We start from the raw sequence: 21,952 nt of genomic DNA, 5'->3' as shown, positions 1-21,952 counted from the left end.
TTTTTTAAGTTCAAATAATTATTCAAATTTCAAACCGCATCAGGTTTTGTTAAGTCAGTTAACTAGACCTGAATTAAAAAGTGCTGGCAGTTTTTTTTTTAAAAAAAATTATGCATTTGAATCAAAGATTTTTATGCATGATAATTTGAGAACTTTTAGAGATGAAAATGTATAAAATATTTTGAGCATCTAAAGCTTTAGTGTTTGGTAAGAATTGTTATTATACTTTCTTGAAATGTGAATTGCTTGAATTCAAAGTCTTGTTCATGATGCTTTAACATTAAAGATCATCTTTGCCTTCTTGTTGCTATTGGATTTGTCTTCATCAAAACATATTCATCATTGATCATGAAGAACCTTATATTCACATGGAAGAAGAGGATTTGGTTATGTTCCTAAAGAAAAACCTATTTTAAAAAAGGAAAAACCAAAAGCTCTTTATTCTCATTTCTCTTATGCACATACACAAAATGATTATTCTGCACAAAGACCCAAGTTCGCTAAAAACTCTGGGAGAACTAATTAAAAAGGACCCAAAAATATATGGGTGTCTATGGACAAGTTAATATATGTTACAGACATCCTTAGCACCACAATTGATATACATGACGGGAAGAAGACATATGTTCTAAGATATGGAACTTAATCCTGAAGCTTCGTAGGTTTCGAAGGTAATAAGAAAGGAAAGATTACATTCTCCATAACAGTTGGTAATGGTTTTCTCTCTTCTATTACTAATGTTTTATTAGTTCATGGATTAATGCATAATCTATTATCTATAAGTCAATTAAGTGACAATGTCGCGACGAGCAAATTTTGACAGGATGGAGGGCTAACCCTTGATAGTTGGATTAACTCATAGATGCCTCTGTCTTTCCATGTTTGCAACTTCTTAGCTTAAACCTTGTCTAACCAAGTAATATAGTTTTTTTTTATCTTGGTCAGAGGCGCAAAACAAAAAAACACAAAAAGTAACGCTCATGTAATCTAAGTCAATGGGTTTCTCTATACTAACAATGGGTTTGGTTCTGTGATAAGAAGGAAAAATTCTTTTAGATTATCAGCGTTTGCCTTAAGGTCAGGGAGTGGACCCATAAGCGCATGAGTTTTACCAAAAATTTAACAAGGGATAAGTACTTGGGATTTCCAGATGCGAGCTTCTTCTTCCTGCAATGGAGGTTCTGGAACATATTCTTTATTTCCAGCAACAATAGGAACCTTGAGTTTGGAAAAAAGGGCAAAGATTCTTTGGAAATTTTTGAACTTGTTGGTTTTGTGGAAGAAGCCATTAATGCAGATGGTGAAAGTGACGTTTGAAGAAAAAAGATTTGAATAAGAGATTTTGTTTGGAAAGAAGTGGAATTTGAAATAAGAAGAATAAGATAAACTCTCCAATTTACCTTTTGGACAAATGGCGCCATATTCAAGGACACGTGCTCTTTGTGTAGAGGCAGAATCAAACGGTTGATCTTCGTGGCCCACGTCATCCTGGAAAATTAGAGCCATGATGAGTTTTTGGAGGTTGCGCATTTTATGGTGATGTCTTCATAAAGTTGTCATCATAACAATAATGTCAGTGCACTACTTAAAACAACGATGAGAAGATTAAAAAATGCCCCTATCTCTAGTTAGTCGAAAGTGGAACTTTGGAGGGCAATTTGTTAGCCTGAAAATTCGACGTCATTGAGCTCGACAAATAAGAAAGGAGTTCAGTGAAATACTTAGTGAAATTTGAATATTTTGGGGGAGTATTTCGATATGGACATCTTAGCCCAAGATGTCGAAGTCATGAGTAGTTCGACATGAAAATTCTAGCCCAAGAGGTCGAAGTCACTACTTTGAAATTGAAGTTCGGACTTAGTATTTTCTATCTCAAAGTTAAGTATTCAAGACTTCGACATCAGTAGTTGGAGCAAATAGCAAGTTTAGGGCGAACAACTGTTTTTTCGCCATATCCACGCTAAGAAGACACATGGAAGCAAGTCTAAAGATGAGACGTATGCAGTGAAATACGTGTCAATTTCTAAGGAGAGAGTCGTTGCAGAGGGTTAGTCATTTATTAGTATAAATAAGAGTTCTAGCGTTAGGATTCAGAATCTCAAATTCATTACAAAAACCCAAACACTCAAAATACCCAAGTGAAAAGTGAGAAATGAGTCAATTGAGTGAATATGTATGATTATGAACATCACTCTTTACATATTTAATCAATGTTTTCCAGTAATTCAATTTCTTTTTACACCGCCTTTTACAAAGATTTTGACCACGTCGAAATCCTTTATCTTTTTTGCAAATTTACTTTCTTTGTTTCATATAACAAGTTAGAATCAATTTACATCTTATACAATAATCAAACATACTTTTAAGAGTTTATGCACATATGTCATAGGATTAACAGTCGATCTTGCAAGTAACTTTTTTAAAGACTAACACTTGTTTACTAAAATTCACGATAAATAATTTGGCAATATCCTTCTTGAGAATAGTCTCAAGAACAACTCATTAAATTGCTTGATACAAGTAATTTCTTGTCTTTAAATTTGTCAACTTCAAGTTTTTTATTTCCTTTAGTTGTGCTTCAGTTAGGGTTACTTCTTCCCTTACTTTTTGAATTTCTTCCTCAATTAGTTCCCATTATTCCTTTCATCTCAAAATTATCCATCAACACATTTCAGTGACCATAGCTACCATCAAACATTGGAATGGTTGAATTTACTATCCCATTACTACTCCCTTCAGATGTTATTGTTTAGAGAAGATTGACGCTTCAGATAAATAGACCTCTTTCAAACTCTAATATCAAATGTTAAATATCCAACAATAAAAAAAGTAGTTGTAAGAGAAACATTTTTCTATTTATTTATTAAATGAATGTAAATAACCTTTTGAATTAACCTTACACCACAATTGTCACATATAAACATGACTTCATATATTAAAGTCACTAACTAATCATGCTATTTCAAGTTAACAAAAATGACGCTACTTAACATATAGGACAAATCATAGATCCTCTCCTTCCCTCCTTTTTTCTCCTTCGCAAAAACAAGTGTAGTAGAATTAATTGCATCAAGAAAAAATGATAAAAAAAAAAGAAGAGAGAGAAAATATTAGAGAGATATAGAGAGAAAAGTGTGAAGGAGATAATTGGAGAGAAGAAATTGAAGGAGATGATCCAAGTCCGGATAAGACTTATTAACAACAACAAAAACAAATACTAACTTATTTCAACATCAAACTGGGCTTATTCTCCTTAAACAACTAAGCCTAACCGAATGAAAAGATTAGATTAATTTTTTTACAGGAAGATTAAATTGATTTATAAAAAGTAGATTTGAAGATTAAATTGACTATTTGAAAATCTATTTAATAATCAAACTAACTAATAAATGGGAAGATTAAATTGATTTATAAAAAGTAGATTTGAAGATTAAATTGACTATTTGAAAATCTATTTAATAATCAAACTAACTAATAAATGACACTATTTGATATATCAAATTTTGTGTTTATCAATAACCTACCTTGTTATTTTTATAAAATAGCTTCATTCAATGACTAGAAAATGAGACACTACAAGTAAAATAATAAAACAGCAATTGTGTTTCCCATTAACTTTAGAGTCACTGCGTTCTATTTTACAACTTTGAGTTAAAAAAAATCAACTTTAGAGTCACCTCTAACAAATATGGGTAAAATAACACAGGTCTAATTCACAAACAAATTTTAATCATAGAAGACAAAATTCAAAACTATCTTATTATATGGAATTCTCTATGAAAATTCAAAATTTTCAATATTATATTCTGGCATGTGATTTACATGATCCACAAGCCTACTTGGAAATGAAAACAGCTTACTTAGCCCACTGTTTTTATAACACTGACACTATAAGAATTTGAATAAGGTAGTACTAATGTCCAAATTAGGTTCAATCTTTAATATCTTACTCTATTTAACTACATTCCAATCCAGATTCTTGGTGTATGATAGTTGATTTTAATGTAGTTATTAATTTTCATGAGAAGTTTGGTAAAGAAATTTTTTACTTATGAATTTTTTTTAGTTGAACAAATCAAAATGAGTTATACATATTGATACTTATGGTAACTATTATATTTGGACTAATAGGAGAAAATATTGGTGTTTACTTTTCTATTAGGTTTGACCAAGTCATTTGTAATCATAATTACTTAGATAATTGGGACACAGATAATTGCTCTACTTTGATCAAGAATCCCTAATATCATTGTCCTATTTTTCTCGGTTGTGACAAATGTAGGTTTGATTCGGTTAGATCATTCAAATTTCTAAAGGTTTGGACTTTAGATGATAGATATAAACAACTTATTGATGATAATTGCTCTATGTTTGTTTTATTTGCTAAGTTTAGATCTCTTAAACCTATTATTAAGAAATGGAACAAAGAGACATTTGCCAATATTCATGAAGTTAACATGATATAAAGTTACATTAATGATAAAGTTACAATGATGATCTTGGATTGGAGGAAAAAAATTTCAACTTATGTTAGATAAGGCATTGCATATGCATGATCAGTTTTAGAGAAACAAGGTAAGGAATAAGTGATTTAAGGATGGAGATAGGAATAAAAAAAATTCACAACATAATCAAATTGAGATATGCTAGTAACAAAATCACTAGACTCAAGCGTGATAATATTTTTTTAGAGGATGACGTTGAATTAGATATGCTATTAACTTCTACAATTGCAACTATATTGATCTGGTGGAGATAACTATTCCAGAATTTGAAACTCACGTGGATAATGAATATCTCACTAGAATGCCTCATCTAGAAGAAATTAAGAATGTCGGGCGTAATTTTGCTTCAGACCCTTATGACTTTGGAGATATTTTTTCCAAACCTATTGTGATATAGTAAGGACTGATGTGATCAATTAAATGAATCAACCCTTTAAAAAAAGTTGGATTTTTCATAATCTCGATTCAGTTAACGTGACTCTGATACATAAATAACATGAAGCATATTCTATTGGTCAATATAGACAGACCTCTTACACTAACAAATTTTCATTTCAAAATCACCTTACCTCCTAAAATTGTTTGAGAAAACTAAAAACTAAGAGGTTTGATTAAAAGCAAACATATTTTTTACAATTAGTCCAATTATATATTTTACTATTCCTTTTTTAGATTTTCACATAAAGCTATTTTATTAACCAGATTAATCACTATCGTGTTGTGTTTTGAAATACCCTTTATAATCAACCATGTTGATGCTCAGAAGAAATGGAGAGTACCATTACCAATGTTTTCATTAAATGCAAGTTAAATTATATAAATTATATGTCACACATTTCAAGAATATATACATTTATACACCAATACTTTAGTAATTATGTTCTCTATTTCTTTGAGAAATTGAGAGGATCTTAACTCGTTCAGAAGGTGACTATTCAATTACGCCTTTGAATTTGAATATTGTTTTGGTGGAATTGTATTTCTAGTCACATTCGATTAAGAAGAAAAAACATGAATTTCAAATTCAAAACCCAAGTCATCATAGCTAATAGAAGTGAAGCTCAAAATATGCCTGTCTGTCTTTGAACTGTTTGATTTAAGAGGTTCGTCAAAAGCTTATATACATATCAAGATATACAAAATTTACATTCCTTTATTATAATTAGTAAGACCCTAATTGACTTTTCTTTTAACAATCTCATAACTCAAACCTTCACTACATTAAGCGAACTCATACCACTAAACCAACTCAAGAATTTACCACTAAGCGAACTCTTACCACTAAGCGAACTCTTACCATTAAGCCAACTCCAAGAGTTTTCAGGAGTTTATCGGAGTTTAACGCGAAGCGAACTCGTACCACTAAGTCAACCCCAAGAGTTTGCAAGACCTAAATTAGTAATTAGAACTCTTACCACTAAGCCAACTCCAAGAGTTTTCAGGAGTTTATCGGAGTTTAACGCGAAGCGAACTCGTACCACTAAGTCAACCCCAAGAGTTTGCAAGACCCAAATTAGTAATTAGACATCGCCACATTCTATGATTCATAATTAGAAAGTACTTTGCTCCCTTAAAAGTAGACTCATTTTTTAATTTACAGCAATAAGAAAAGTAGTTAAATTAGTTTATAACAACAAATTTATTATCTTTTTTAAAAAGCTCTTCACAAGAGCAAAAAAATATCTTATTTTAGGAGCATGTGTAAAACAAAGTTGAGTATTTTTGTAATGAGATAATGAATACATTAAACAATCTAAAATGAGTTTTATGAAAAAAAGACAAATCTCAAATTATTTGACATCCCACTAGACACAGCCAGCGGAATCTGTTTGGTGGTTTTCATGGTAATACCATAAATCTTATTGGTCCTTTTTGCAGTTGCCACGCCTAAGTACTTTTTGTCCGTTTCACGTTACTAGTGTTTCTAGCCTTTGTTTAAGAAAAACAACAGGCTCCTATATATATCCTATAAAAGAAAAACAACTGGCCTCACATTTTTCACTAAATTATTAAACTATAAAAGCTTTGTCATATCCCTATATGTTTGAAAACTCCCACTCGCCTCTGCCACTTTCAATTTCACCACTCCCAAGTTTATCAACATTCCAACTCAAACAAAAACAGAGAACAAATAATGGCTTTCATGATTTCCAGAGCTGAATCAGGAACTGAGAAGGTTAGCCTTGATCACCAGGAAGACAAGAACTTTGCAACAGTTAATGCTGTCTCAAGCGAGCTCCACTTGAAATCGTCCAAATCCACATCTCAAACCCTAGACAAAGAAGTAGTCCTCCGACGCCTTCGCCATCACAAGTCCATAAACAGAATCAAAAGTGCTTTTGAAGGTCTCCGGGTCTGCTCAACTTCAACCCAAGAACAAAAGTGGCTACAACAAGATGATGTTTTTTCTTCACCTTAAATATAAGCAAGCAACCAGCACTGCTTTATGATATGAGCAATATGCCTATGAATGTATTGCTGAATGGCTTCTAACGTTGTTTTCCATTTATATATTCAATATGGCAATACTAAAAATCGCACTATGTATCAACTATCACTGCTTATAAGGTTGAACCTTCCGTTTCAAATTATTTGTTGTTTACAGTTTTTTTCAGAATCATTAAGAAAACCACCAAATAACTTAATGATAACAATATAACTAAATTGTCCAAGTTTAATCTACTTGTTGTACATAAAACTTGAGCATAATTAACTCCAACTAACATTGATGACATCTTACAATATTCAGTCCAGTAGACCGACAGAAGCAGCAAAGCTGACAGGTTAAACATAAATTTTGCAACATTAGCACCTCACCTTGGCCAAAATAATCTATAAATTTATAAGGACATAAAAATCCTCATTTCTGGCAGTTGGAATTCTTCAAAACAGCAGACGATCTCGGAACTGCCATTTTTCTTTCTTTCAAGAAATCTAAGGCACTCTTTAAGCAAGGAGGAGGACCTAACTCGCTCAATATACGAGGTTCAAAACTGCAAATCACAATGGAAATATATAAAATATAGGATAAAAAGCAACATTTAAAAGCACAATCATAGAAATACAAAGGCTGAAATCCCTAACCCCGAATCCTTGGATTTTCTCTTCTTTGAAGTTGTAGGCTTTATTTCATCTCCCTCCTTATTAGTGTCAGTTAAGGAAACAAGTCTGCAAACAAATTGTAGCCTTAGAGATTTGTTGAAAGAATCATGCATAATAATTAGATAAGAGAAAAAGAGAGGCCACTCATTACTTCTCGCGGGCAGCCAGCATTTCAACAATGTTTTTGGGAAGAAATCCTACGGCTTTGTTTCGTTGGACAATGCTTTCGGGCAGAACTCCTGCATCGTCGTTTGGTTCATTCTCGGGTTCAGTTATTGATACAGATTTTTTAGCAGCTTTGGATGGTTTAGGTGTTAACTTTTGAGCCCATTTCCTGCGGCGTTCTTTCTCTTCCGTATTAACCCTGCCACACAAAAGTCAAATAAAACATAAATATCTTAGCCTAGGATTGCAATCTGGTTACTCATATTGCAACAAAACACAATACAGAAGATGCTGAAAAGTTTACTTAATTTTTTTTTCTTTCAATTAACTTCCAACAGCTTAAATTAACACATAGAAGTTCAAAACTAAGTAAACACGTGAATTTTTCAGGAATACCTAATTGTGTTTTCTCTTTTAATCTTTCGAATCTCTTCGTCAAGTTGAATACCCTGCAATACGCATTCTTAGATTCAGTGTTCATACTAATCACAAAACAAATGAAAAACTGTAAATTCGATTTGAGGCATTGAAAATAAAGGAAAGAAACCTGTTCGGCTGTGAATTCCTCAGGGGCGTCGGAATCGTTGTCTGACATTGATGCGATTGTGAGTGTCTCTCTTACTTTCAAGTTTTCTTCTTCGAAATTGAATCAGTGGAGAGAGTGAAATTAGGGTTTAAGCAACATGGAACGGGTTTTGTTTTTTTTGCCGTAGTTACGTGTGTATTTTTTTTGTTGAAACTGGATTGAAAGTGTTGGGTAAAAGCCCAAATTAAAAAGGCTACCTGACCTAAAGAGTTCTTTTGCACCTCTCAATTAGGAAAGCTTTATCTTATACTCCTACATTTATTCCCATACCCCTACAAATTTTAAAATATATCAATTTTACCTGGTATGTTTTTAATTAATTTACTATTTTATTTTTCATTATTTATTTCAGTTTTTCTAAAATTGCACTGCTAAGCATTTGTATCAGAAAATATTTGAAATAATTTCTGATATATATTTTTTCTAAGTCGGAACACTATCAATAAGATATTCGGTTTTGTAGATAATGACTATCAGAATACTTGCAAAAAAAGTTATGGTTTTGGATGAAAATTTTTAATGGACCGGAATACTCAACAAATGCCTTCCGGTTTTTATGTTTGTGTACCAAAACTTTTTCGGCAAGTCATTCGGTTTATATTTTTTGTATATCGGAACACTTTTCTCTAGATATCCGATTTACATTTTTTAATATTATTTTTACACTTTTTATGCCAGGTATGGAAATTTCTCTACGAATATGCGATAAAAACCAAGTATGTGTAAATACCTCTGATGCATTCTCAATTGTTTAAAGGTTCGATACACGAGAAAAGTGATAAGATGGATTAAAGAGGTTTGAATTAGAAATAAAGTAACTATTATTATCACTCGTTCAGACACCAAAACAAACAAGAGATGGAGAAGCAACAAAGTAATATTTGGTTGTGATAAAGGTTGAAAATACAAGGATACATATAGTGGAACACAAAGTGCGACAAAGAAATGTGAATGTCCATTCAAAATTAGGTCAACTCCAGCAAAAGATGGGTTTGGATGGAAGGTTGATGTAAAATGTGGAGTTCATAACCATGGTTTTCCTAATAGTAACCAATCCAGTCAACATCAATATCATCAACCATCATATAATTATGAGGTGGGGTGGAACATACTTCTTGTATCCAAACTGACGTATACATTTGTCAGGCAAGTATGAAAAACATGTCACCCTACTTCAGACACCTTTATACATACATATCTTGTCAAATTGTTGCGATACTCTATAATCCTCGAACGGGCGTCATACGATGTCAATAGGTGTCAACTCATTCAAAATAGGTCTCAACTCGTCCAAAATAGGTCTCAACTCATCCACCTTCAGGATATTCACTGAGCTGCTTGCAACTGAACATGGATGCATCTCCAAGATATCTGTAGAGGGTAACCAACGCAACTTCTCCCCAACTGTAACCCTCACATCTTTTCAAGTCCGTAAATAATAATAAATATCGTGCCTCAACATGCGTAAAAGTCTTGTCGGCAAAAATGATGGAACCCACCAACATCAGCATATACGCTATGGTCGCATTGTCCCATCCAGAACTAGTTTGATGAACTTTGAATAAGTCGTATAACCACTCAAACTTATAATAAGCACCCTTGCAGTTACAAACCTGTCATACTACATCACTCTGTGACACTTCTAAGTAGTCAACATCAAGTTCAACAACAACTTCTTCAATGACATGTTCGGGGCTCCAGTATACGCCCCTCATGGACTGGTGAAAAAGACAAGAGACATCATCCAGAGTAATACTCATCTCACAAAATGGCATGTGAAATGAAGATGTCTCTAAATGCCATCTCTCTACAAATGTGAATATCAGGTTTATGTCTATCTTTGTCAAGCTGGTTCTATGAAGTGAAGAAAAATCATACCTAGACACTCAAGCCTCCATCTCTAGTATGAGAATATGAGGAACCATATGTGTAAACTTCAGCCTATGTCTAACAACCTTCAATTCTTTCTTCAACCCTCTCTCCTAAAAGTAAATAAAAGTAGACACATAATAAAACACAAAATTAAAAATTAAAAAATTATTCAATGTTAAGTAAATGTCATTTACATTCCTCACCGACCCATAAATGTCAAGCATTATGATGCTCGTACTTTACCAAAAGAAACGTACAACCCTCCTAGAAAGCCAACTGGTTGTGGTGCAGATGCACCAATATGTTCTTCCTCTCATTCCAACATCGATGGAGCACCCCGTCCTAAACCACGATTTGGAATCCTATTGTCATTGCCTCGTGTTCGCACCACTGTCAAAATAACAAAAAATACATCAACAAAACCGAACACATTTAGAAATAGGTATGGAGTGTAAAATAAAAAAAACTGAACACTTTGTGAAGGAGTTCCGATGAAGTCTTCGCCAAACCGAAAGAGTTGGTCAAAGTGTTATGGTTCATCATTTTGAAAATTGGAAGAGTTGGCCTAAGCGTTTTGGTAAAAAAACTAAAACTAGAAAACTCACTTGATCTGTCTTGGTATGTTAATTGTAAACCCAAAGAGTTGTTAAGAGTATTCCAGTATGCACTAAATTTTAAGTGTATCGAAAAAGTTCTAAAGCGTGAGTGAGGAAACAGTGAAATTTTTTAAAACATAAACTATTTATGAGGACAATTTGGTCAAAAAAATTAATATTAGGATAGAGGGATAAATGATGGAGTATGGGATAAAATTTTCCTCAAATAGACCTCATGTTACCAACAAATTTATCATAATATATTGGTAAAAAATACAACTTTTTTTATTGACAATATTAGTATTTAGATTTTTAAAAAACTTAGATTTATACCGCTTATTTTAAAGCTTATATTGGATATTAACAAGTGATGTTTTTCATTAATTTTATGAATGTATATCGACATTTATGAAAGATTTTGAGATTAACGATTTGGATAGAAGCATGATCCTGAATAGAACAGTATGGCAAAAGTTGAACCATGTAGTCGACCTCATTTAGTGGAATAAGACTTGGTTGTTGTTTTTATATATCAACAATTTTTCATTTATACCGGATATTTCATTAAAAATATATTTTTATCAAAACATTTAATACGCCGATAAAAAATTATGGATTTTTAACGGAGATTTAGAGATATTTGATAAAATTTTAAATTATGCATGCATATTAAAAAAATTAGAAAAATGTGGTATATCTGTATGTGTTTTTGCCGTCGTTTTTAAATTGTTGATAAAAAATGCATAAATTTATATTCGAAAATATCGGTAAAACACATGTAAAATACTAAATATTTTAAAAATTCAGGTAGATCAATTTTTTTTTAATTTTTTGGTTTATTCTATAGTGAGGACAAGAGAAAGAGACTACAAGATTGTTCTTATATTGAGCAACAAGGCACATATATCAGTTGCAAAATGCTCTAGTGGAAGTAGAGAAGATGACGGGGAGCAATTGCATACTAGGATGGGTAAAGTAGTCTCATGCACCCCGTGTTCTCCAGCATATACGAGGTGGAGTTGGACGGGCCATATATCATGATGTTGAGTCAGGTGTTGTTGTTGTTGTTAATGATATCGTCTCAATAACTCATGATGATACGGAGGTTTCTCTTCATGCTGATACGGAGGTTCCTACTCTAGTTGATACGAAGGTGCTGGCTCAAGCTAATACGGAGCTATCAATTCACACAGATGAAGCATTCCTTGGAGGGCCCAGTAACCTCACCTTGCTCACTGGGTATTGTTGATCATGTGGCATTTAGATTATGACTGGGAGAGGTATAAATACTTTATTTTAAGTTATTAATTGAATGTAATTGAATATTCATGCTTTATTTTTTACAGGACCACGCTTCTTTGAAGGTGCCCATCCATGGGGAGAAGTTGAAGAAATTCTCTTATGTGCAAATGTCAGATGAGGTCAAGGTGATTTTCGTTGATGTCAAATTGTAGTTGTTGGTGATTGTTCCCTCATCATGCTCGATGCTTCATTGTTGTTTGTTTTTGTTTAGCGATAGCATAGGGAGACATCCAAATTTCATCTTCCATTTTGGAAACAATGATTACTCTGGATGACGTTTTCAGCCTCTTCCATCTTCCCCTTGTAGACAACTTATTCACCATGTCGATAATGAACCAGGAGATTGAGTGTATGGCTGTTGAGACATACCTGGACGTTTCGCCTGGGTTGATATTGGATCAGGTTGTAACACCTTAAACCCCAATAATTTAGTTTACTTTTATAATATAGTAAATATAGCAAAATGAAAAATTATAAGTCCTCTGCAATCTTAATATTATCACTGGGGGCTTCGAAGGTGATTCAAGCTCTTATCAGAAAATATATGCTTTCAAAGTTATACCTCAAAATCGCCCCTAAAATCATCAATGACCACCCGTCTGAAGTAACTTTCTTGCACCAAGATATTGTTGGAATTATATCCTAAAAGATGGCCTCATTGTCATTAGCATTCAAATGTTTCATTAAATATGAATATGCTTCCTTTTGACCCCAATAACTCGACCCTTGTATTGTGATGCTTTCTAGAGGCTGCAGTTAGATCCAAAGTAAATACAATCTTTCAAAGACTTTTTGGTTGGTTTCTTAGTGGTGAATACTTGAGTTTTGAATGTGTGTTTCTCTAAAAAAATCATGTTCGAATTTAACTAGGTGCAAATTATTTATAAAAAATTCAAAAAAACCTTAATTTTCATATTGTCGAAATTCGCCAATGAACCGGATTGTTATGTAACACCACTCTTCTGAGAATGGGCTAAAATATAAATATCAAAACAAATTAAGTTAAATTATTAACATTATGCGAACTCGTGATGATAAAAATCAACTTGTAAAGCATAAACTTACTGGTATTTTCCATTTATAAACATATTCATATATTAAGGATTTTCAACCTTCGTCTCACAATGAGTGATCCATTAGGAATAAAATGATGTCCCCAAATGAATGACTCATTTCAATTTTCAATACACTTTTTCCAATTCTACCATCTAATTATTAAAATGTTCACCATTCCCAATACATGATAAGGGTACTATGGTAAAAATAATATTATCTCTCTTACTTTTTTACACTTTTTTTAATCTGTGTAAAATGGTGTGCTGGATCACTTATTGTGGGATGAAGGAAATACTTTCTTTTTAATGGTCATAAATTACCTTTTTTTTCAAGACTACTACACGTAAATTGTTATTTAATAAGTTTTAGCTTTATTGAATGTATAAACATTAACTAAGAAAAACCCAAATTTAAGAATGTGCATGATTGGTTATTTTCAAAAACCAAACTACAACTATTTTAAAACTGATTTATAACCATAATCACATTTTAATTAAAACTGATTTTAAATTTGGTTATGATTATATAACCGGTTTTTTAAAAAAAAAATCAATTTTGAAAAAAAGTTCGATTTTTTTTCTCTTGACAATTATAATATTTAGATTTAGATAATAATCGGATTATAACCGAATTCAAAATAATTTAACCGGTTAATAACCATTTAATTATATCTGAATTATATTAATGGATAATCAAACCATTAATAACTAAACAAGTTAATAACCATTCAATTATATAAAGATATTTAAAAGTGGTTTAGATTTAATTATGAATTTGGGCATCACAACCGGATATTTTGTTCACCCTACTTATGTTAAATATTTTATTTTATTTTTGAAATGAGAAAATGAGGAAATGTAAAAATAAAAGCAAAAGTAGTAAGATATTTTGTGATCATTAGTGCGGCTGTGAACCGTTTGAATAAGAGACATAATTATTACTCTCCCTTTCTTAAATAGTCACTTTAGAAAAATCAAAATAATTATATAGTTTAATATTGATAAAATGACAAAAGGACTTATAATAAATAAAAGAATTATCAGTAACATTTTTAAGCAGCTACCTAAAAAATAAAAATACATTAGGTCTCTCTCTCCCTTAGTCAAACTCCGTATGATTTGCCTTTTTTGACTTCTACAAACCCACTCTCACAAACACGTAATTTCCTCTTAAAACAAAGGTCATTTCCGCCATTCCACACATAAAAAAACCCAAATAAACATGTCGATACACACGCATTTCCGTTACAAAACCCCACGAAACAAGTGTGAACAAGTCGAAGGTTCTCTCTACCCTACAAAAAAAAACACTACAACTTGTTCTTTCATTCATGTAGCTTCTTCCTTCCACTACAATTTTCCGTTGGAAAAAAACCAAGAATTTATCATAGTACTGCGTGCTGAATTTACTCCTTCAACTGCTACAACATTTAAAGGTACTATACAATTACTTCAATTTTTCAATTTTCAGTTTTTTTCTATGCATTAATTATAATAGATGGCTTCCCAACTGCTTATTTCACAAGCTTTAACTTCTCATTTAATCCATCACCTGAAAAACTCAACACGTACATGATTTTTTTTCTAATATCATTTTTTTTTTCAGGTTAATTTTCTTCATCACAAGATGAACTTTGTAATCATGATCTCAATAGTTTTCTTATGGACTATTTTATCGGATGCACAGAATAGCACAAACACAAACTGTTTGAAACGTTGTGGAGATGAAATTGTTCAATATCCTTTTGGATTCTCTGAAGGTTGTGGAATCAAATTGGACTGTCATGATGATAACACGCCTCAAATTGGCGAGTTTCTGATTCAGAATGTGACTAAAACCAGTTTGTTAATCTACCTTCCTGCGAAATGCAACCGGAGTATGGAATCTATTCAACCGCTTTTCGGTATGAATTTTGCTCCGACGAGGAATAATAGTTTTTTAGTTCAAGGTTGTTCGGTTCCGCTTGGTGGATGTGTGATTCCGGCTTCGAGTTTTGTTGGGAATCAGATTGAATTTGAGAGCTGTGATAGTAAAAGTAGTAATATAAGCTGTTTTAATGAACAAGAGGGGGATGCTGATGTTTTGAGTTATGAGGAATTGAATAGAACTAAGTGTAATTATTTGTTCTCGGCTGTTTCGGTTGAACAGAATAAAGAGATTTCGTTGCAGTTTCAAGCGGTTGAATTAGGGTGGTGGCTTCAAGGTTCGTGTGATTGTTCTGAGAATGCTACTTGTTCGAACGTGCGTTTAGAAGGAAATGGTTTTGGATTTCGGTGTCAGTGTTTGGATGGTTTCCGGGGAGATGGATTTGCCAAAGGCACCGGTTGCCGGAGAGGTGAGTTTAGCATTTTGTGTTTTATCTTATTTTATGTGTCTTTTAGAAGTGGGTTTTGTTTCATTGTTATGCTTTGATTGGATACTTTGATTCTTGTTCTTAGAATAATCATAATGCTGCATAAAAATAATGATTGTGATGCTTTTTGACAAACTGGTTTGGTGCTGCTTTATGTGGTGGCCAATCAAGTTGCTGCACTTCAATTCTGTTTAGTAGAAAAAGTTTGCTCTTTGTTCAAGTTGTTTGAAAGACCAGTCAATTTCGTCTGCTAAAAACTACATGAAAGATGCAAATTTGAAACTTGATTTCTTTTAGTTTCCATTTTGATTTTTTTATAACCAAATTCTAAGTTGATAATTTGTTTCGAAAACAAGAATTTGTCTGTAGCAGAGATCAAGCTCTAGATAGCTTATACAATACTTCGATATTCCAACTCGTACTACCACTAAACTACTCTTCTAGGAATATGGTGGATCGCGATTGTTAGATAAAGATAAGCAACTCATATTTTGAGATGTATTTTAAAGTTGATTTGATGAGTTGAGAGTTTAAGTTAGCTGTCTTAATCTTTATCTAACAGTCAAAATCATTTTAATGTGATTGTGCTTTTTCAATGAGAAATTTGATCTTGTAAATCATCCATGCCAACTTTTACTTTTTGTGACAAGCATCAAACTAATTTCTTGTGGACCTTGAGGGTCCTCTTAGGCTCCTTTATTTTGAAGTGAAATATGAAAGTAAAGCCAAAATTGATTGCTTTGCTTGGTTTCTTCTGATAATGAAATTCATTGTCATGGAAAAGAGGATGAGGATATGAGAAATGAATGTTGTTATCTTGAATTAGTTGTTTTTGGTGTGCTGTTTTGTTTTGAATGGGAACTTATTAACAAAGAAATAATCCTTATAAAGTCAACATCAGTGGCTGCACATGTATGGTAGCTAAGAATAAGATTGACTTGAACTTTGATTTGTTTTATTGGTGGTCAAAAGAGAGAGAAGTGATGATATGTTCACAGAATCACAATCAGAGATTTAGAGGAATTAAGATTTAGGATATGATCTTATTCTTATATAAATATTAATTAACCACATTGCTTGTAACTTTAAGAATGCAGACATAATTGACAGCAATTTTTTTACCTTTTAATACTTTGCTGACAGAGGAAATTGAGTTTCATGCCAGTTTTTCAAGTAAACATCTAATAGACATAGTGAGAACTAAATGTCAACATTTGCTGAGCTGTGCCATGTTATTTACAGCAATTTTATACTTTTGCATGACTTTGAATAGTTTTTATATTTAATCTGGTTTATTTATTATTAAACATTTGCAAAAGATTATTTAATCAAAATATGTTAAAATTTTATCAAAAGTAAACAAACATTTTGTGATCATTGAATTGTGAAAAGTTCTTTCTGACTCAGTCGACAAAGAACATTTTAGATCCTGCACATCTAGGTCATTTGAACCAGTTGGTTAAGAATAACTATCAATACTCTAATGCTAATTAATTTTATTTCTTTATCTGTTCAATTAGTATATATTGTCATCTTTTTAATTATTTTTCTATGGTTGTCTTGTCATCAGCTCCAAGTTGCAGTGCTTCAACACTAACATCCGGAGGATGTAGGAGCGCAATCAAAATCGGTGTTGTTGTCGGAGGTATAACCTTACTTTCATTCCCCGTACCATTGGTCTTACTATTACATACTGACAACACGTTGAGGACAGATATGACAAATAATATTGATTCATTCTATGTGATTGCTTCCATTTAACAGTGATTATAGCCGGAGTTGTGATTGTGGCTGCCCTCATTCTTGTATGCTACTGTGCTAGGCGCCGTTTTACTTGGTTGAGAAAGCATACCAGAGTAAAGCGCCTACTACGCGAAGCTGCGGGAAACTCTATTGTGCCTCTTTACACTTATAAAGACATAGAAAAGGCCACAAATTCTTTCTCTGAAAAGCAGACACTAGGAACCGGGGCTTTCGGCACAGTTTATGGCGGAAAACTTCATAATGATGAGTTTGTTGCAATCAAGAAGATAAGACATAGAGACACGAACAGTGTTGATCAAGTAATGAATGAGATCAAGCTCCTTTCTTCGGTGAGTCACCCGAATTTGGTTCGCCTCCTAGGTTGCTGCATTGAAGAGGGAGAGCAGATACTTGTTTATGAATATATGCCAAATGGAACACTGTCTCAGCATTTACAAAGAGAGAGAGGTAAAGGTCTTCCGTGGACGATACGCCTCACCATTGCTTCTGAAACTGCTAATGCTATAGCTTATCTCCATTCTGCAATTCATCCACCAATTTACCACAGAGACATAAAATCCAGTAATATACTACTGGATTATAACTACAAATCTAAAGTAGCTGATTTTGGGCTTTCTAGGCTTGGTATGATAGAGACATCACATATTTCAACTGCCCCGCAAGGAACTCCGGGTTATGTGGATCCTCAATACCACCAGAACTTCCACCTTTCTGATAAAAGTGACGTCTACAGCTTTGGAGTGGTTTTGGTAGAGATAATAACTGCCATGAAAGTGGTTGATTTTGGTAGACCTCAGAGTGAGATTAATTTAGCTGCACTTGCTGTTGATAGGATTAGGAGGGGTTCTATAGATGAGATTGTGGATCCCTTCATTGAACCAAATAGAGATGCTTGGACTCTATATTCCATTCATAAGGTGGCTGAGCTTGCATTTAGATGTCTTGCTTTTCACAGTGACACAAGGCCAACAATGATGGAGGCGGCCGAAGAGCTGGAGTACATCAGACGCCGTGCATGGACAACTATGGAGGAAGCTATATGTTTGGGTTCATCGGTTGGGTCTGCGAGTTCATCCCCTCGCGATGGAAGTGAGAAGTCAATGAGTCGTATTAAGTTGAATACAGTAGGACAAGAAATTGAGGGATTGATTGTTCCATCCAAGAATGAAAACTTGCTGCAATCTATGGAATTAGAAGTGAAAGACAGTTCCCCTGTATCAGTGCATAATCCGTGGTCAAGTGGAAATAGCTCGCCTTCAACAAACAGCTTGTTGGGAAATATTGTTCGGTGACGTAAGCCGCCGACGATGTGAATAATACTTAAGGCATATACATAAAAGCTTTCTTTTCTTTTTCAGTTGTCATTGATGTTTTTATGTGTGATTAAGATTCTAGTTTACTAACAACTTCTGAAAGCTTGTATTCAAAAATAATCAGCAATAGATATACAAATTTTTTCTATGCAGACAAGATGTAAACTATGAATAGTTACTGTTGTATATTATGACTCGAAAAGACCAACAACTTTAGGCTCCCTTATTTTATTAAGCAAGTACAAATGTGCAAATTCATATGAGTTTTGATGTATCAGTAGTCTATGTAATGCCTAAGGCAGCACTTGACAGTTTACACTATATGATTATATGCTTCACCCATGTCTATCCATTCTTCAATTTAGTCGTTGGTGTTTTCGCCACGTCTCATATTTGTAAACATGACAGCAAATGTCAATTAAATTTCTAAGTCATTGGTTCTCCATTATTAATCACAGCTGCACAAGAATGTTGTTTCCGCTTTCCACTAAAGCAGCCGTTTTTGATTGACCAAGAGCTTCATGAATTTAGTATTGGTGGATAAACAAATATACATTGTTCATTCACATTAGTATTTAGTAACGAGTAAAGTAGTGAACCTATAAGCATTTAAGTGCACAGAGATTGTATGAAAATAGACATTTGAGCTAACAATTGCCATTGATATCTTGTTTTAGATCCTAATCTATAACAGACTTGTACAATGTACATAATTTGTCTGTTGAAATGTTGCTCATTGACAGATCTAACAATTTAGTGTAAAACAGTAAAAATAAAGTATTGTATGTTGTCTGTCACCTAACCATGACTTCTTGGATCAACAACTTGATGCACCTTCCTTTTTTCAGCACTTGTATATTGGCCTACAGCGCGCGCATGAGGCACCGATGCTTCACCACGAGCAAGCGCATCAACATTGTCAAGCAGATACTGTCTTGGAAGTCTGCCAACTACATTTCCCTCTTCATTTCCTTCTTTATCAAGAAAGGCAAAGTGCGGAATACCCTCCACGCCAAACTCGTCAAGCTCTTGCTCCCATTTCGTGTTATCCACATTCAGCATCACAAAGTTCACTTTATTCCTGATTTATGAAGTAAAACAGTGTCGAAATTGAGAATTAATACACGAAAAACCATAAACTATATCAATATTATACAAATTGTTGGCATTTGAATTTCTCTTAAAATAAAGCATCAACATAAGTGATAAATATGAGTGATTACTTGTACTGCTGCTCTATTTTGTAGACATCGGGAGCTAATTCCCGACAGACCTCGCACCAATCTGCATAAAACTCCACAACAGTAGGCTTCCCATTTGAAAGAGCCTGGAACAAGAAGCATCCAAAACCAACGTTAAAACACCATAAGAAAACATGTAGCTGGTGAAAATTAGCAATAACAACCTCAAATGAACTTAAAAACCTGTTGAACAAATTGCAAACCTATAACTTGACATAAGAAATTCACTTTTAAACCGTTAGTTTTTAAATTTATGATAGTAACTAATTTCTTTCCTTCAAAAGTGAATTGCCATACCACTATAAGGCCAATAAACCATGCCTTCAAAGAAAGACCCTTTTTTTAATATTTGGGTTTTGGATATAATCCAACCCAATAAATATAAATTGAATTATTTTAATTTACCTATACAACAACAACAACCAAGTCTCATCCCACTAAGTGGGGTCAGCTACATGGATACACTTTCGCTATAATATTCTATCTAGAATCATGCTTCTATCAAAATCATTAATCTTGAGATCTTTCTAAATAATTTTTCTAGATTTTCTAGATCTTCCTCTAGCTATTTGACTTCTCTCTATCTAATCAACTTTCCTTACCATAGAATCAATGAGTCTTCTCTCCATATGCTCATCTCCCACCTAAGTCTATTTTCCGCCATCTTTTCTACTATAGTTGCTACCCCAACACTCGATAATATTGTCATTTCTAATCTTATCATATCTAATTTTGTCACACATCCAACATGATATTCTCATATCTACTACACTTACTTTATTTTCTTGTTAATTCTTAACCACCCAATATCTAGTCCCATACAACATCGCAGGTCTTAGACTCATAAGTTTTCCCCTTCAGATTGAGCAATACCTTTGTGTCATATAAAACTACTGAAGCCTCCCTCCATTTCGGCCACCCCTCTTAAATTTGATAGTTTACATCCCCTTCTAATTCTCCATTGTTTTGTATTACAGACTCATTATTTAAACCGTGTGACTTTGACATAAAAATTCTGAAACTGTTTCATAGCTTATGGAAACAATCTATGATATAGTGATAAGTTGGTGTCATCTTATTTCTATAAGAACTATTAAAACAATTTGATTTTATTTTACCAAATTGTTATAGAAATAGTTTACACATAAGTATCTATATGATTAAAGAATTTTGCTATAAACATTTTTTAGACTATTTGAGAGAGTTTATAAAACAGTTTTCATCTTATTTCTATAAATTTTCAAGAATAGTTTATGAATGAACCTGTTCGTAAGGCAATGCAACAGCAGAGAGATCCTTCAAAGAAACACCAAAATCCAATCTCGTAAACACGAAAAGTCCCAAAGCAGCTAAAGTAGTAGCAATTGCGATTTTCCTGCTGATATCTTTATTCGGCAACTGAGGAAGTTCAGCAGAATCAACGCTCGAACTTGTCGTCTCCTCCTTACTGCTACTTGGCTCAACCACCACTCGTATTTCCTGAGGCTAAAATGAAACCATCAAATCAAAAGAATTAAGCTATGAAATTAAAATAAACAAAACGAGGTGATAGTAATGGAAATCAGTTTTTTTTTACCGGTTTTGTTGAGGGATTATCTTTTTCGTTGAGGTTTGGATCTGTTTGGGAGGCTAAGGTGTGGAATTTTGGAAATTTGATGTGGCGGTGGCGAGGATATACGGTGGCGGAATGAGAAGGTTGAAAGCATGGTCGGAATCTATGGAGACCGATTGGGTTTAACGATAGACGAGCCATCCACGGGGTGCTTAAAAGAAATATCTGCGGTTGCTTGTTGAAGGTAGTAAGTAATTATCCTGAACTTCATTACAACTGTCACCGCTAACTACAAAATCTATTACTACAAGATAGAATTTTATTCGTCCTTGACTTTCTTTTAATGGTTGGGGATACTAGTCAATAATTAGTGTTTATGTGATTATTTTAAAATTATAAGAGGTAACAAATAATTTGATTTGTATAAGTAAAAATATGGTAAATCTTTGATTTTTTTTTTCAAAACACACTGTTTCTTTTTAATGCATAACACTTGGCAATTCTATTGAAAAAAAAAATCCTAACTAATTGAATTGGCGATTGCA

General features: G+C 33.1%; 3 protein-coding genes across 4 annotated transcripts; 1 reads left to right on the top strand and 2 right to left on the bottom strand.

The window, feature by feature from the left end:
* Positions 1 to 7,125: 7,125 nt before the first annotated feature.
* On the bottom strand, positions 7,126 to 8,478 carry LOC131633553 (uncharacterized). The gene is made up of 5 exons (XM_058904253.1): positions 8,320 to 8,478; positions 8,169 to 8,221; positions 7,759 to 7,971; positions 7,590 to 7,673; positions 7,126 to 7,498 (listed from the first exon to the last, which is right to left on the bottom strand). Exons 1-5 carry the CDS (start codon positions 8,365 to 8,367, stop codon positions 7,366 to 7,368), a joined length of 531 nt encoding a protein of 176 aa, XP_058760236.1. The 5' UTR covers positions 8,368 to 8,478; the 3' UTR covers positions 7,126 to 7,365.
* Positions 8,479 to 14,442: 5,964 nt separating this feature from the next.
* LOC131633556 (wall-associated receptor kinase-like 14) lies at positions 14,443 to 19,205 on the top strand. The gene is made up of 4 exons (XM_058904255.1): positions 14,443 to 14,619; positions 14,790 to 15,519; positions 17,108 to 17,182; positions 17,302 to 19,205. The coding sequence occupies exons 2-4, from the start codon at positions 14,811 to 14,813 to the stop codon at positions 18,591 to 18,593; spliced, it is 2,076 nt and encodes a 691-aa protein (XP_058760238.1). The 5' UTR covers positions 14,443 to 14,619; positions 14,790 to 14,810; the 3' UTR covers positions 18,594 to 19,205.
* A 33-nt stretch (positions 19,206 to 19,238) lies between these two features.
* On the bottom strand, positions 19,239 to 21,704 carry LOC131633557 (thioredoxin-like protein HCF164, chloroplastic). 2 transcript variants are annotated; one of them, XM_058904256.1, is made up of 4 exons: positions 21,432 to 21,704; positions 21,119 to 21,340; positions 19,838 to 19,941; positions 19,239 to 19,695 (listed from the first exon to the last, which is right to left on the bottom strand). In XM_058904256.1, the coding sequence occupies exons 1-4, from the start codon at positions 21,606 to 21,608 to the stop codon at positions 19,413 to 19,415; spliced, it is 786 nt and encodes a 261-aa protein (XP_058760239.1). In that variant the 5' UTR covers positions 21,609 to 21,704; the 3' UTR covers positions 19,239 to 19,412. The 2 variants fall into 2 exon arrangements, with proteins under 2 accessions (XP_058760239.1, XP_058760240.1); XM_058904257.1 differs by having other exon boundaries at positions 21,119 to 21,334.
* Between the last annotated feature and the right edge of the window lie 248 nt (positions 21,705 to 21,952).

Source organism: Vicia villosa, unplaced genomic scaffold (assembly GCF_029867415.1).
Source record: "Vicia villosa cultivar HV-30 ecotype Madison, WI unplaced genomic scaffold, Vvil1.0 ctg.001135F_1_1, whole genome shotgun sequence".
NCBI classification, from domain to species: domain Eukaryota; kingdom Viridiplantae; phylum Streptophyta; class Magnoliopsida; order Fabales; family Fabaceae; genus Vicia; species Vicia villosa.
This window is presented reverse-complemented; position numbering and strand designations above follow the sequence as displayed.